Source organism: Megachile rotundata, chromosome 14, assembly GCF_050947335.1.
Source record: "Megachile rotundata isolate GNS110a chromosome 14, iyMegRotu1, whole genome shotgun sequence".
In the NCBI taxonomy this organism is placed as follows: domain Eukaryota; kingdom Metazoa; phylum Arthropoda; class Insecta; order Hymenoptera; family Megachilidae; genus Megachile; species Megachile rotundata.
In genome coordinates, this window is record NC_134996.1 from 7,727,835 (window position 1) to 7,745,041 (window position 17,207).

Genomic DNA, 17,207 nt, shown 5'->3' on the forward strand with positions numbered 1-17,207 from the left:
GCTAAAATATCTCCAATATCTATCGACATCATGGTAACTCCGTTCACGGGATGCATTATGGCTAAAAATATTGTCAGTGATGCATTACAGAATTCCTGTCCCTCCCGCGGTAATTAACTGAACTAAAATGACGAAGCTCTCTTCTCGAAAGTACCGTCGTCGATGATTCGGGGCTACGCAACGACATTGTCACACTTCTCCATTCTTTTACACGGGAACTCACAAAAAATTCACAGAATGCACGAATGCTTCTCGTATATCTTACGTATGTATAGCTAGCCTTCGTGTTAGTGCATGCACGCTTTGCCAATCAAACAGCTAATGATAAGACTTCAGAGCGCATATTCCAACACAACTACGATTCGATTATATATATATTTATATATTTATATGTATATGTATGTTTATCCTTTCATGCGTACGTATATGTATTTATTATGCACCGATTTACGGCTGTACCTTGCTCGCGGTCGAAGAACATTCAATCAGACTGCGAACGAACAACGGAAATTACAATAATTCAGAAATCCGGTCATATTGTGCGTGTAACAATAACGGATAATAATGAGATCCTCGTACTCGGAATTTCGGAACGTCGATTGTTGCGTTGAAAATAGTACAATAGAACCTTGATTATCCAAACTGTATCGTAGTTTCATTGTTTACGCAATTTTTCGGGTAATTTAATATACACATTTTTACATTTTGTGCTATTTTGTAATTTTGAGGTGATATTTCATTTTCGACAGCTCGAATGAAAGTTTAACGATTTTCTGTCATTTTTAACATGTCAATTGTTCTCAATTTACTAATCGATTTTGGTATCTTTATTTTTGGTGACGAGCTCCAGTTTTACTGCGCGGTTGACCGACATTTTGATGGCAGGCGTGATTCAAAATGGCTGGAGCAACCTAACCTAACTTAAGTATGTTGATTAATAACTAGAGTGTAATATTAAATATTAAATAAAATTAAATATGACTAAATGTAATATTAAATAAAGTTAAATATAGACTGTAATAAATTAAGCATAGAATATAATAAATGAAATATAAATTATAAATTAAATATATCGAATATATTAAAATACTACAACTTGTAACATAACCAAACTAATTTGCAGCAAATAAATTATAAACAGAAAAACGTAGGTGAGTCATTTAATCTTCTTTTCAATTAAAAGTATTATATTAAATACAATAATGAATAATATGGCACACTATGTATTTGTAATAATTTTATTTTTGAATTCAGTATAAAACTGATACCACAAAGAATTTCACTTCTCTCTGATTATATTTTCCTGCAATTATATTAAATTGTAATGGCCATGTGATCCTCGCAGTATTCGATGCCTCGACGTTCCGATAACCAAGTTAATCGATTAATCGATGCTCTGATCGATCTTTAATCAGTGCTATGATAATCGAGGTTCTACCATGCTTCCCGACAACCACGTTAAATTAATATAATACACTTCGTTATCGCGTAAATTTCGTACATTACGGATACTTACAATGTTTTTCCCGGATAACAAAATGGCTGCTGAAATGTCTCCTCGAATTTTACACGATTTGAAGTCTTACATTTTTCTCTAAAAATGTAGAAGTGGAAATCATGTAAAAATTTCATCTAATTCTTTCCTTAAAAAACTAAAATAGAATCACTTCGATTCTGTCAGTAATTCTCAACCCCCTAAAAACTGCGATACGCCATTCGATATGAAACATTTGGCAGAACATTTAAAGCAACGTGTACGTAACACGGTTATAAACCTGAAGTTTTTCGGTACATCGGTTGAGAACCACTGCGTTTAATCTCTCATTTATACCGAGAGCAACTGAGTCTTTACGTTCGCGTTTTACCTAATTTACACACCACAGGTCGTGTTCTTTCTCCAACGCGAAAGTCACGCCTCACATCGTCATTCGTAAGCCTAAATCTTTCATACTCACTGCAGATATACTTACACAACATGTTTGTATCATATATACATACAGGCTGAGGAATCTATCATGTACCGCATAGTTTTCAATTTTTGAGATTTATGAAAAATTTTTTTATACAAAAGTTGCGTTGCTTCGAAGGGGACGTTAGCATCAGTTTTTAGCTAAAACCTGCATGAACATTTCTTTTTAATGAACTGAAAATTGGGTACCAAATATTAAGCAAAAGTTTTGATTAGTGCAAGAATTATTAGAACAGAGTTTCAGGTTAAATAAATATAGTTAAAATTAATTTCGCACAGGAATCAAAAATATGAAACACAACATTTTGCCTAAATAAAATATTTTCAAAGAAAGTTTCACTAAAAATGAAAACTCAAATTTCGCCAAAATATTTTGCAAATTGATATTTGAAAGAATAAATGATACAAGTAAAATCCCCCTGTGAAAGCTCTAATCTACAAAAAATTTTTCATATAACCCGATTTAAAAGTAATGCCAGCGCAGGTCAGATGCCTCACCCTATAAATGCATATAAATAATAGGATAATATATTTGCATATATATATATTATATATATATATATTCTCTTCGCGTTCATTTTGTATACGTCTACGTTTAGTATGAAAATAATTTCAAGCGCGTCTTGACTCGTCGCACTCGTCCATCATCCAGCCGGGACAGGTGTACCAAAATGTGGTACCCGTCCACGATCTGGTCACCGTCCAATAAACACTAGAACTGGAAGCACTGTTCCCGCGACGTGAGAATCACCTTCTGATGGCCGGAAGTAGCAGTGACAACAGACTCACCAGAAGATGAAACACGAGCTGAGCTCGATGAGAAACGCCTGGACTTAGGGCATCTACCGGAAACTCACCGGGCGGCCTCATCGATGGCGGACCATAATCTCGGTCGTAATCTGTGAACAAACAGATCTGCTTGTGCTCGATTGCCTCTGTAACTGAAACACTACAACTAAATTCTAGGTAAACCACTTGAACGGGGTTCAATTTTAATTATTAAGTCGAGGTTTGACATGTTGTCTTCATGAACTATGCAAGTCATCAGAGGATGAAATGTTTTCTGAGTGAAATGGTTTTAACTCTTGGATGTTTGGCTCTCTTTGCTATTGATAAAGTTTATATCATGCACTTAGAGTAATACAATTTGTTCGTATTGTACCGAATTCAGTAAAATGTTTTGCTTTATTTTCACTCCGTTCCATTTTATTTGATTTATTAAGAAATAGTTTGTGCAGGTCGAAAAGGTTGAAAGCCACTGAGCAAACGAGCTTAACGGTATTCATATAATAACTCGGTTCTTTGTGAGTAACACCTGCACCATTTTAAAACAGTTTTCAATGGCACATCGCAACTATTCCAGCAAAAATTCTCTACAACTTTATTTGCCTTAATCGTAACGCACTTACGTTGTGCATTAAACAATTGTTCTTGGCAAAATTTACTCGGAATTCGCGGACAAAGCAGGAACGAATTGAGTGCATAGAAATGAAATTACAACAAAGCACGTTCGGAACGTGTTATTCGTATAATGGAACGTTCGAATAATAACATGGCGTTCAAACGGTAATTGAAAGCTCGAATCGTAGAACGGTGACAATGTTTTAAAAGGATTTCGATTGACAATGCGAATCGAGGATATTTAATCGATTTCATGGCATATTGTAATTATCGCAGAAAGAGCCTAATGCGTGATTGCGGTTGGAGAAATAGTAAATACTTGGACAAGAAAAGAACGAAGAAAAGATTCGCAGGAGACAAGTAAAGAAACTTCTCACTCGTTTTATTGGCAAAGTGGTTACAAAGTAGCTGAAAGTTTCCTTACACGAAATGTAGCGAACCTTTCAATTAAATGAACTATAGGTTCTTCGAAGGACTGTATTTAATTACTACGGTGGAAAAGATCCGTATTAGGTCGAATGGCTGAGCTTTTTGGGGTCTGAGATTGACACCGTTAAGAATAACGTAGACCGCCATTTTCCATACGTAACGTGACGTGCTATATTTTCACGCGTCACCCTTGAACATTTCCTAATTCTGAAAGTTTCTTCTAAATTTATCTTACCAAGTATTTATAAATTTGTGAACTTGTTCTATGAAGTAGTTACTGAAAACATGGCGTCATAGACAGTTTCCATATAAAGAGATTTTCAGTAGCAGATTTAATCTAAAGAAACGTGATCGAAACAATTTCGTAGCTGCAAAATGGGAGCTCGGAATTACAGAATTTCGGGGGAATTTGACCGATCGCGTTAAAGAAGGGAACAATTTATTAAATTATTCCCGGGAGGACCGTAGAAAGAAAGCGGACGCATCACAATAAATACGTAGTTTATTGCCGAGTCGGAATCTTTCCGGCACGGCCTCAATTTCGCTTCTTGATTGGATAGCCGGTTGTTCTAAGTTTTACGGACCGGCCAAACTTAAATCAACATCGCCACCTGTGGCGCTAATACAAATCCGGTAATGTTGCCAGCTATGAATATATGAATACCAAGGGAGAAGAAATCGATATGTACACTAACCCTGTTAACCTACGAACTTCGGCACAGGTATCCTGCAGAAATGGAACAGTTTCACACGTGGATACGTGGCTTCGAATTTTCGAATATCTTCGCTCTCGTCGCATATGTCGAAACTTTGCATCGGAAACTCCTGCGAAATGCTTTAAGCTATTGCGATTCCAACTTTTCTGGCGAATCTGACGGGTCGGGACTTTTGATCAGTGAACACGTTTCTCGTACGAATCTCTTGGGTTATGGCAGATTTTTAGTTCTATCTTTGACAAGCTTGTGAAACTAACCTATATCTTCAATCTTTTCTTGTGCTTTTTAATTTTAGGAAAATATTGATTGAATTTTTGTGAGACTGAATTATTTTATGACATACTTTTCAGTTCTAGCTTTGAACGAGTTTGTGAACATAACCTATATTTTTAATTATTCCCTGTGTTTTATAATTCTAGAAAAATACTAATTGAATTTTTGAGGGTGCTGAACTATTTTGTGCTATACTTTTCAGTTCTACCTTGGGACAAGTTTGCGGAACTAATCTATATTTTTAATCTTTTCTTGTGTTTTTTAATTTTGGAAAAATAGCCATTGAATATTTGTGAGACTGAATTATTTTATAACATAGTTTTCAGTTCTACCTTTGGATGAGTTTGTGAACATAACCTATATCTTTAACCTTTTCCTGTGTTTTCTACTCTTGAAATTATTTCTTGTAATTAATTTATTCTTTAAATTTTGTAATACTGAATAATTTAGTTATTATGTGCTTTTTAGTTCTACCTTTGAACAAGTTTGTCGACCTAACCTCTTTCGATCTTTTCTTGTGCTGTTTAATTTTCGAAAAATATCGATTGAATTTTTGTAAGACAAATATTTTATTATAGTGAACTTCGCTTAAAATAATCTGTTCAACTAAACATTATAACAAAAAGAACCTGACCTATAAAATAAATTCTACGCAAAATAAACGTGGGATCAGTATCCGTTATTGTAATTATTCAATATACCATATGTGGATACCACATGTGCAATAATATAATAATCCTATAAATACCTGTATGCGTAAATGCATACCTGTGAATGTATGTGGATAATGAATGTGTCGTATGTGGATACTAAATGCACCATATGTGAATAATAATTGGAGTACGCGGATAGTACAGCACAGTATTTTGCACCACGCTATTGTCTAAAGAAATCGCTGGAGCATAATGTCCCTATCCGTTATATCGCCGTATCGCGATCGGAGTGTTGAATTAAATTGAAAGAACGGGTGTACCAGATTCGTAGGTGTAATAAGGGGAGCAGTTCGTTTATAGAAAACGAGCACATTCAGTCAATAGCTATTGCAAGGCTGCCTTAGCAGCAGCGTGGTCTACGTTTAAGTTAATTGCACATTGTCCTGTAGTCACGATCGTTCGAGTTCGGCACAAAATCGAGACGGATGAAAGAAATGAGGAAAACTGGTGCGGTCGAGAGTACCGGTAAAGACGTTGTTAAGGTGTTGGAAAACGGTTCGTCTGTCGCCGTCCATGCGGAAAGTCACGTACTGTGGATTTTACTCGTAGGTGGGAATAACTTTTTTCGAACGGACGTGCGATTTCGACTTCCCTTCCTGGCGAGCTAACCAAAGCGGACGAAGAACTATTCCAAAGGAACGTCGTGAATTCGCGACGACTGTTCCTCGATTGGTTGCGAAATAAGGAAACTTTCTTGGTCCTGACCCTTGTGCGTGTTTTACTACCCTACACTCTCTAATATAATCGATAAACCGTTCCCGATGAACGCTGATTTCAACTTGTTCATTTTTTTTCTGCGACTCCAACTTTTCGAATTCTGAAATCCCGGACGACGCCATTTTCTATAACAATCAAGTCTCGGTGAATAAATCTCTCATTTTAAATTTCATTCTAATAGAAATTTTATTATAAAATTTTGTTTCTCAAGCTTTACGCTCTCTGATGTTCTTTTTGTACAGGGTACCTTTTACTCTCCTGAAATAATTATTATTTGTTTCATATGTGCAACAAATGTGTCCTCATATTTGTCTCTTTACATATTATAATAATACTTTACGCTCTCTGATGTTCTTTTTGTACAGGGTACCTTTTACTCTCCTGAAATAATTATTATTTGTTTCATATGTGCAACAAATGTGTCCTCATATTTGTCTCTTTACATATTATAATAATACTTAAGAAGAATTGTATGTATATGTAAAGTACAATGCATCCAACACTGAAATAATCACACAGTGTTTTCCACACATGTCTATTGAATGTCACGTGGGTCGAGAGCGTACTGCGCATGCGTCACTCACGAATGGGCGTTCCTACCGATCACTTAACGAACGTGCACTACGCTAGCCTCTCATCTTAAACCCGTTATCGAGTTAAACGAAGATTAGTTATGTCGAAGTAGATCTATTTACCGTACAGATAAAGTTGAAAAGGTATACAGATTATAAAAGTTTGCACAGTATAAGAATCAATTCGTCGCCCGATCGGAGCTAAGCTCGTATAGGTTCGACGCGGAAGTCGATCGATTTAACAAATGAACGACGGACAGAGATAGAGAACGAAAGAAGGAGATGAAAAACGGTAAGAATTCCTCTAGTGGCGCGTTTCTGCGTTTCACCACCGAAGGCAGTCGACGGCCGCGGGTCAACGAAACTCGTTTTTCATTAATTGAAAGTAAACTTCGAGAAAAGGGGAACTGCTTCGACGCTTCTGAGAATCTTTGAGCAAAGTCATTGAAGTTTAGTTCAAGAAGTTCGACGTTCGTGCCAGTTGCTGCCAATTTATTGGCATGCAAAACGAAAGTGTAGACAGCCTGACCTTTCGACGAGAAACGCTCATGATATACAGAATGTTAAACTTATGATGGATGAAGGATTAAGTGAGTTTATTATGGAAGGATGTTTTGGACACAAGTTTTGTTTTGTGTTTTGATTTTAATTCAAGGAAATTGTTAATGATTGATTTATTGGGATTTGCCACAATGTTTATGACAAAACAGTATTTTTTTATAAGAAATTTTCTGAATCTTGTACATAAACTAAAATGGTGTTTCATGATTAAGCTGCAACTTTCTGGGTCTTATACAAATAAAGAGAGATAGAACTTATATTAAACAAGGAATGAGATAATTTGTACCTTATCTAATTTTGATATAAGTCTAATTATTAATAAAGAGTGACACTGTTGGATTTACCACACTTTATACATACACTTAAAGTGAAAGTAGTGATGGGTTTAAACTAACAGCCTAGGATAATATTTGAACAAGAGATAACCAAACTTTACCTAACTCAACTTGAACTAATCCAACTTAATTTTTTACCATACTTTAAACACTTAAAGTGAAAGTAGGGATGGGTTTAAACTAACGGCCTAGGATAATATTTGAACAAGAGGTAACCAAACTTAACCTAACTCAACTTGAACTAATCCAACTTAATTTTTTACCACACTTTAAACACTTAAAGTGAAAGTAGTGATGGGTTTAAACTAACGGCCTAGGATAATATTTGAACAAAAGATAATCAAACATAACCTAACTCAACTAGAACTAATCCAATTTAATTTTTCATTAAAGTTTCTGCAATACTCATCGTGATCTTAAAAATTTATTAAAAAAAATTGAATTGAATCCTAACTTAATCTAAAACAAATTTATTTTTGGTTCAATTAAAGTGACATATTATTAGGTTAATTGAAATAAATAAAAATGACCATAAGATTGTGCACTAAAGCGTTCTTGAGAACAATTTTTTCACGAACTTTTATTTACAGCATTCTTTTTCTCCGTTAGAATAATTGTGCGCTGATACGTTATTTCCTTGCAGGATATTTAGATTTTTAATCGATATTCAAAATTTAACGGTAGTTAAACTCGTTGGTTTGGTATTCTCATGCGTATTCATAAGACATTAGAGTCTTCAATATTTATAAGGTACGTGATACTTTAAATGGAACCGGTAATCAGACCGGTAACTGTAAGAACATAAAATAGTGAAAAAGTTCATTTTTATCGCATTTAAAAGTCGATATTTACCCTAAACGAAAAGAACCTTCCTTCGAAACTAAATTAAAATCTTGTGCCGACAATGAGTAATAAAATTTGAAATTCCAGTAACGAATGAAACTGTTTCAGTTTTGTAATACGAAAGCGTTTAAAATTTTCATTCCAATTTTCTACGTTCTTTCATTTTTCTTGCCTGAAGCTGAAAGTTGAACGAAATTAGTTGGCTTTAATATCACCTACCTAGAAATTTTGAAAGAAACTTTCTGTTACTTAATTTCGGAACACTGATAAATTAGACTCTAATTAAACGGCGGAGCTTTTTGAATCTTTAAAATACGAACAAATTATATAGAAGAATTAAATGAACAATTCAATGTTTAACCCAATAATGAAATTTCTTCCTTGTCTAATTAAATTTAATTTTACTCGGCTGTAAATGTAAAGGTTTTTAATCAATTTAACAGATATAAAATACGATTAATTTTAATCTTCTTAATAAAATTTATTTCGATCTTTTTAACGAAATATGGTTAACAACGTTAGTATATGTTAAATAATGGATGAAAATTGTTCTTTGTTACATTTTATCAGGCCATTTAGAAACATGACAATTTTAACTAAGAGAGTCAAGATCTGAAAGAGATGGTAATAATCCAACAGGAAGAATTCCTTTGTTTGAAGCAAAATATTTAGCAAGAGATGGTTTTATTCGACAAAGAAATTCTAAAGGAGCGATCATTTAAATTCAAGAAATTCCTACGTTATTCTACCCGCTTCAAATTTTCGTTGAAAATAAAAAATAAAAGTGAAACGATGTAGGGAATAATAAATTAAACGGGGAAAAGGTAGTATAAAAATATAGGAATCTTATTTTTAACAAGAATCTTATTATTGAAAGGAGGAGCACGAAGGGAAATTGTTTTGTAGCTGAAGCTTTGTTGGAGACAATTATAAGTTAATGGTAGGTATAGAGTTTTTCTATGTTTTAGGGAAAGTTAGGAGATTGGGAAGAAAACTTGGGAATTTGGAAATGTGATTTGGGATTTTAGGTTTTGGATTTTTTGAATTTTGGGTTTTGGATTTTTGGAATTTTGGGTATTGGAATTTTGAATTTCTGGAATATTGGAATATTGGAGTATTGGAATTTTGGATTCTTGGAATTTTTGAATTTTAGAATTTTAGAATTTTAGAATTTTGGAATATTGGAATTTTGGAATTTGGGAATTTGGGAATTTGGGAATTGTAGAATTTTGGAATTTGGGAATTTTTGGTATTGGAATTTTTGAATTTTGGATTTTTGAAATTTTAGAATTTTGGGTATTGGAATTTTGGACTTCTGGACTTTTAGATTTTTGGATCTTTGGAATTTTGGAATTTTTGAATATTGGAATATTGGGATTTGGGAATTTTGGAATTTTGGATTTTTGGAATTTTAGAATTTTGTTATTGGAATTTTGGATTTCTGGAATTTTAAAATTTTGGATTTTAGAATTTTGGAATATTGGAATTTTGGAATTTTGGGATTTTGGAATTTGGGAATTTGGGAATTTGGGAATTTGGGAATTTGGGAATTTTTGGTATTGGAATTATAGAATTTTGGAAATTGGGAATTTTTGGTATTGGAATTGTAGAATTTTGGAATTTGGGAATTTTTGGTATTGGAATTTTTGAATTTTGGATTTTTGAAATTTTAGAATTTTGGGTATTGGAATTTTGGACTTCTGGACTTTTAGATTTTTGGATCTTTGGAATTTTGGAATTTTTGAATATTGGAATATTGGGATTTGGGAATTTTGGAATTTTGGATTTTTGGAATTTTAGAATTTTGTTATTGGAATTTTGGATTTCTGGAATTTTAAAATTTTGGATTTTAGAATTTTGGAATATTGGAATTTTGGAATTTTGGGATTTTGGAATTTGGGAATTTGGGAATTTGGGAATTTGGGAATTTGGGAATTTTTGGTATTGGAATTATAGAATTTTGGAAATTGGGAATTTTTGGTATTGGAATTGTAGAATTTTGGAATTTGGGAATTTTTGGTATTGGAATTTTTGAATTTTGGATTTTTGAAATTTTAGAATTTTGGGTATTGGAATTTTGGACTTCTGGAATTTTAGATTTTTGGATCTTTGGCATTTTGGAATTTTTGAATATTGGAATATTGGGATTTGGGAATTTTGGAATTTTGGATTTTTGGAATTTTAGAATTTTGTTATTGGAATTTTGGATTTCTGGAATTTTAAAATTTTGGATTTTAGAATTTGGGAATATTGGAATTTTGGAATTTTAGGATTTTGGAATTTGGGAATTTGGGAATTTGGGAATTTGGGAATTTGGGAATTTAGGAATTTGGGAATTTTTGGTATTGGAATTATAGAATTTTGGAAATTGGGAATTTTTGGTATTGGAATTGTAGAATTTTGGAATTTGGGAATTTTTGGTATTGGAATTTTTGAATTTTGGATTTTTGAAATTTTAGAATTTTGGGTATTGGAATTTTGGACTTCTGGAATTTTAGATTTTTGGATCTTTGGAATTTCGGAATTTATGAATATTGGAATATTGGGATTTGGGAATTTTGGAATTTTGGAATTTTGGAATTTTGGATTTTTGGAATTTTAGAATTTTGTTATTGGAATTTTGGATTTCTGGAATTTTAAAATTTTGGATTTTTGGAATTTTGGAATATTGTGTTTTGGAATTTTGGAAATTTGAAAATTTGAAAATTTGGAAATTAGGAATTACAAAAATTTGGGAATTTTACAATTCCGAAATTTTGAAAATTCAGAATTTTACCATTGGATTTTGGAATTTTGGAAATTTAAACATTTGAAAACGTGGATATTTAAAACTTAAAAATATTGCAATTCAAAAATTAGGAATCTGAAACATCTATCAGTATCAAAGTGTCAAGTTTGCAAACCTATGAACATAGCAATGCTTAAATACACAAATTATAGAGTCCAAAAATTTATGAATTCACAAATTTACCAGAACTATCCAAAACTCCACCACAAACTTTAAACTTTATTCGGTACAATACATCCAAATTGCAACATACTTAAACCCACCCCTACTTATCGCAACCCACTAAAAAATCGACCTCTCAAACATTCATCAATCGCAAACAATAAATTACCCCTTCAATCCTCGACACACCGTTTCGCTACCTTCCGCGCAAGACGAAGTCACCAACACAAAACATTGTACATTCCCATTAAGTAATTGATAGATCTAAAATGTTGGCAAGTCCCAAATCAAGCGTGATATTAAAGGAACTTAAATCTCGAACGGACAAGCGATGCGTAAATGCTTTTGCCAGTGAAATCACAGTGGTCGGTCGAGTGTAATTCTGAAATCCATTCTGGCTAGTTAAAGGGGACCAAGCAACGTGAAGTAATTCGTTCACGGATAGCCTGGGATCACCGAGCATTGGCAATTTAGTAGATTCACCGGAGAATCTCTCGGCATCGAATGTGCACCGTTGACGAGGTTTTAATTACGCTAATTACTCGAACGTAGCAGTATAACAGGCATCCAGACGGTGTATCGTGGGAAATGCCTGAGATACGCGGGCCGCGTTAAAATAGATATTTACTGACCTGGATCCCGCCATTCCTCGACTTCGTAGTCGATAGGTCGTTGTCGTAATTTCTTGTTACCGTTTCTACCTAAAATACATTACACAAAGGCGGTTTTACATAGTGTGCAGCACGATGAGACGTCATGGCAAGAAGGGACACGAGAATGGATGTCTTTGCACCGAGTCGAACAGGAGAATAAAAAGAGGGACGAATGAATGTAATACGACTGCTCGGCTTGCAAATTAATGGCAGGTATTCTACTTAATTCCGCGTTCGTTCGCGACCACGTAGCCCCTCTATCCTCGTTTGATAATTTGTTTCATTACGGCCGCGTATTTCACGCTATAATCGCGATCAAGATCAACGTCGCGGAAACGGGGAGAATGGCCAGTGAAATGGCGGTTACTTACTGTTTTTCTTCATCGACGAGGTCACGTAATACGGCGCCGGTGTGGTGGACGTTGTAGATGGAGCTGGGATCTCTGCGTGAAAGTAAACGGATTATGTTTGGATTAGTAAACGCTTCGTCAAAATTTATCTTCTTATTTCGTTAACTAGTTTTCTTGAGTTAGTTCGCAATTTAGGTACCGTTTGATCAGAGGATAAAGATTGTGTGTTTCTTAGCTATTTTGCATAACTGCAAACATTAGATTAGATGTAGATTATTTGTTTGACTGAAATGTTATGTAGAATGAATTGAGATGGACAACTTTAGATAATGTTCAGATAATTTGTTGGACGTTTTGCATAAACTAAAGTGTTGTTTAGTAGAGTGGAGTGAATAGGAAAACTTTAGATAATACTATGGAGATAATTTGGTAGCCATTTTGTATAAACTAAAGTGTCATTAAGTAGCATGAAATAAATAAGAAAACTTTAGATAATACCATGAACATAATTTGGTAGCCATTTTGTATAAATTAAAGTGATGTTAAGTAGAATGAAATAAATAGGAAAACTTTAGATAATACTATGAAGATAATTTGGTAGCCATTTTGTATAAACTAAAGTGTTGTTAAGTAGCATGAAATGAATAAGAAAACTTTAGATAATACCATGAAGACAATTTGGTAGCCATTTTGCATAAACTGAAATACTGTTATGTAGAATGAAATGAATAGGAAAACCTTGGGTAACGCTGTGTAAATAATTGGTCAGCCATTTTGCATGAACTGAGGTATCATTAAGTAAAATACAGTGAATAAGTAAACTTTAAATAGCACTGTGTAGATAATTTATTTTACAAGAACTGTAGTGTTATTTAAAAAAATGGAGTGAAGAGGAAAAACCTTAAAGAGCACAGTAACATATAGATAAAATAAGATTAAAATATAAGATGGAGAAGATAGATTAAGGTCAAAGTAGAAGATACTTGAGATAAAATTAGATAAAATGATGGACTGAAGAAATAAACCAGGACAAGAAAAAAAATTAAAATTACTTTTAGTAACACGACATTACTTTTTAATTTTTAATTCCTTGACAAAATGATGTCCATTCAATATACAAGGAAATATATAAGTAAATAATTCCCCATATAAATTTTCAATTTACATAATTATATAATATATTATAATTTAATAATTCTACCTTTGAAACTAATCAATGTACTTCTAAATTTCAGAATACTACTATAACAATAATTTAAAATATACCAACAATTTAAATAATTTAGAATAATAGTTTAGAAGAGGTATTCAAAGACGCTCTAAACTTCGCTAAAAAAGTTTAATTTATTTTATTCTATCGTTCCACAAACGAAATTGAAAAGTTCAGCAAACTGTAAAAATGAATGTTACGGAAGCTGTTTAATGAAAATCTTGATCAGAGGAATCAGAAACATCGCATTCCATTTTATCGCTTGAAATGGAACCCGTTTCTGAACAGAATGCTCACAGGAGATGAAAAATGGGTTTTATGTCGAGATATCAAACAGAAGAGAGAACTTAATTGGGCAAAAAGAACTAGAACAATATTAACATGTTGATTGCCAGTGGTATTCTCGATGACCACTGTTATGCTTTGAGTTTAATCAAATAATTAAGAAACGGAGACAAAAGTATATTAAATTTTTAATATATTAATATCTTTCATTTTGTAGAATTTTAGAATTTTTGAATAAGTTAAAAAATTAGTTCAAGATATTTATTTAAAATATTTTTCATTTTGTAGAATTTAAAAATTTTAGAATAAGTTTCATAATTACCGAGCAAATGAAACTAGTTATTATTAATGAATTAAAACTACTTATTATTTATTAAGATTACTCACTATTAAATGAAACTATTATTTAATTTCAAGAACATTTCATATCAAGAACATTTTGCTACCTTCTCAAATTTTTGTCAAAATTAAGCTTGTTTTCATGATATTAGAAAAAGGAAGAAATGCAAGTAATATCTTCTAAAAAATTCACAACCATTTTTTTCAGTTATCGTGTATTGTGCATTGTTAATAAGTTAGCACACGAAAGGATTTCATCGACGCACGCGCCATCATGCACGCCACCTCACACGCGCATGTCAGAGTGCGCATGTCACCGCGTAATTTGAAACTCTAAAACGACAATCGCGATACGAGAAGTGATTTTCATTCGCATTTATCCGATTCACATAATTTTCAGTATCTCTACGATGCACAAAGTTTCAATGCTGAAAATGTTAAACTTAAAGCATTCTTTGCTCTAATTGCATTTGAAACTGCTGAAGATTCAAACACGTATATCCCTCCTCATAAATCTTCATTCTTTTTTTGTTCGCTGAATATTTTAAAACTTTATCGCTTCATGAATACCTTATCCCGTAAACACGTAACTTAAAATTTCATAAAAGTGAATTAAATCCTGTTGCATAACACTGCTCACTACTTCGGTGAATTTAAACTGTACAGGTCGGAAGTTTCGTGTTCCTCTTTTTTCTTTGTGTCGAACGATCACGCCGTAACGATCCGATCGGTCGAACGTTATATCTCGTTAAACTTTTAATTTCAGTCAATTTATTTGTCCCGTAAAGGTGGAAAGATATATTCTCGTGGGATAAATATATCCTTCATAAACTTAATCGCCAATTACGAACAACGTTGAAACGGAAAGGACGCTTGACCTCGTCGATCGATCGATAACCGTTGACTGCTAACGACAAAACTTCTTGCGCAAAACTCCATAGGGAATAAATTGCTTTATTATTGGAACGTGTACGTACAAACGGAATTATTTCGGTTGTTATAATGCGAATAACTGAATCGTTTTACTACTGGCCACTTGATATTCGTTGAGCATAATTTCATAAAATTTTGTAAGTCGGTCCTTAAACTCATGTCGAGGACCTCTTCAAGATTTTTCTGGTCAATCATTAAATTTTTACTAACTATTCAGTTGTGATAATAGTTAAGTAACGGTGAAGGCAAACATGAAGTCTTGATTTTTATTAAATTTTTGGGTGAAAGCAAAAAGGGGTGACAAAATTATTTTAAAGGACAATTTTCTAACCTATGTTCTTTGTCTAAGAAATCATCTAATCTGAGAAATATGCAATTTATCTCAGACATGTACATCTATAATTTATTTATAATTTACTCTGAATACCTCAAAAAATAAAAATTGCTCGAAACGAGCTGAAATTTCACAATTGCATAATTTATTGATCTTCAGTAAAAGACTATTAATAATTTAATGAAGTAATGATTTTATCGATTTTCAGTAAAAGAAATATTAACAATTTATTTTATGTTAAGTAACTGTAGAACTTCTCTTCTAAAGAAAGCGTGATTAACATAATTTATATAAAATTGAAAATTTATATATTATTTGTAATTTCTATTGGTGTAAAATTAAAAATTTATTTCCTTGTACTTGTGTTTGTATTAAAATAATGACATGCTTCTAGAAGAAATATTCATTTTTATTACTATATAATTCACTTTTAATTTATTTAAAAATTTTGTTACTTTTAACTTTTTTCTTCCCTTAGAAAATTCGAATTTCAAGTCATCCTCAAATAATTTTTATCAGTATAATAAATAGTGTATAATATAATAAAATACTTTTTGAAAGTCTAGTTTAATTCTAATAAATAAAACTCACCATCTAGTTTAATATCGCCATCAGTTTCACCGATAGAATTCTGCGCCACGCACTTGTACGATCCAAAATCCTTCGGGCCAACATTTCTGATCTTCAGCGACATGTACTTCTTGTAGCCGTCATCGGTACACACCACCTCGTACTTGTCACCTATAATAGAATGGTAATTGCCTACGTAAATAAAGCCATGTTCTTTGCAATTCGAAAAACTTCATATTCCCGTAAAGAGCATACATCAACAGTATCGAACGAATCGAATCGCGTCCGCATAAATTTTCGATATTTAGAGTGCAGTTGAAATATGACAGAGTATGTGTTCACATATAGACTTCAAAATTCGTATTCGGTAAAAATAGTGTGCTCGATTTTTCAAGCATTTTCGACGATTTATCGAAAAATATTTTAAAAAGGAATTACTTCTCAATTAACTGTAAAGTGCAATATTTAAAATTTTAATGAATAATCAACGGCATTTAGTTGCGATATTTCTTTGACACGTTTTATTTCGTAATGTAATTTGAAATATGGTTGATTTTAGATTCAGAAGTTTGATATTTAGTGTACTTCAAAATTGTAATCAATTAATATTAATTTAGAAGTCGATCAAGGATGTTTTGATCTGCTGCCATTTTGATTTAATGTAGGGTAGTACCGCTGTCAATCCACGAGATGGCGCGTGATCGACTCGAAGCAAACATAGTTACAGTCATCTGTGTATTATTAATTTTACACTGTTTAATTAAATTTCCACTACACTCCATTTCTGTTTAATAAAATTTGTAGTATATTTACTTATTCTTATTTAATAAAATTTGTAGTACGTTCACCTATTTTTATTTATTAAAATTTGTAGTATATTCACCTATTATTGTTTAATAAAATTTGTAGCAAATTCATTTATTTTTATTTAATAAAATTAGTAGTACATTTACCTATTCTTATTTAAAAATTTTGTAGCAAATTCATTTATTTTTATTTAATAAAATTAGTAGTACATTTACTACATTATATTCATATTTAATAAAATTTGTAG

General features: G+C 32.5%; 1 protein-coding gene across 5 annotated transcripts in view; it reads right to left on the reverse strand.

The window, feature by feature from the left end:
* Nucleotides 1-356: 356 nt before the first annotated feature.
* LOC100880831 (Dpr-interacting protein kappa) overlaps nucleotides 357-17,207 on the reverse strand; it is a 366,827-nt gene continuing 349,976 nt past the window's right edge. For 3 of the 5 annotated variants that reach the window (XM_012288791.2, XM_012288793.2, XM_012288795.2), the window contains 4 exons: nucleotides 16,175-16,345; nucleotides 12,504-12,575; nucleotides 12,112-12,180; nucleotides 357-2,868 (listed from right to left, as the gene is read on the reverse strand). In XM_012288791.2, coding sequence (XP_012144181.1) covers nucleotides 2,717-2,868; nucleotides 12,112-12,180; nucleotides 12,504-12,575; nucleotides 16,175-16,345 — 464 coding nt within the window. In that variant the 3' untranslated portion in view covers nucleotides 357-2,716. The remainder of the gene's footprint in view (nucleotides 2,869-12,111; nucleotides 12,181-12,503; nucleotides 12,576-16,174; nucleotides 16,346-17,207) is intronic. The other 2 variants (XM_012288792.2, XM_012288794.2) reach the window with 2 other exon arrangements.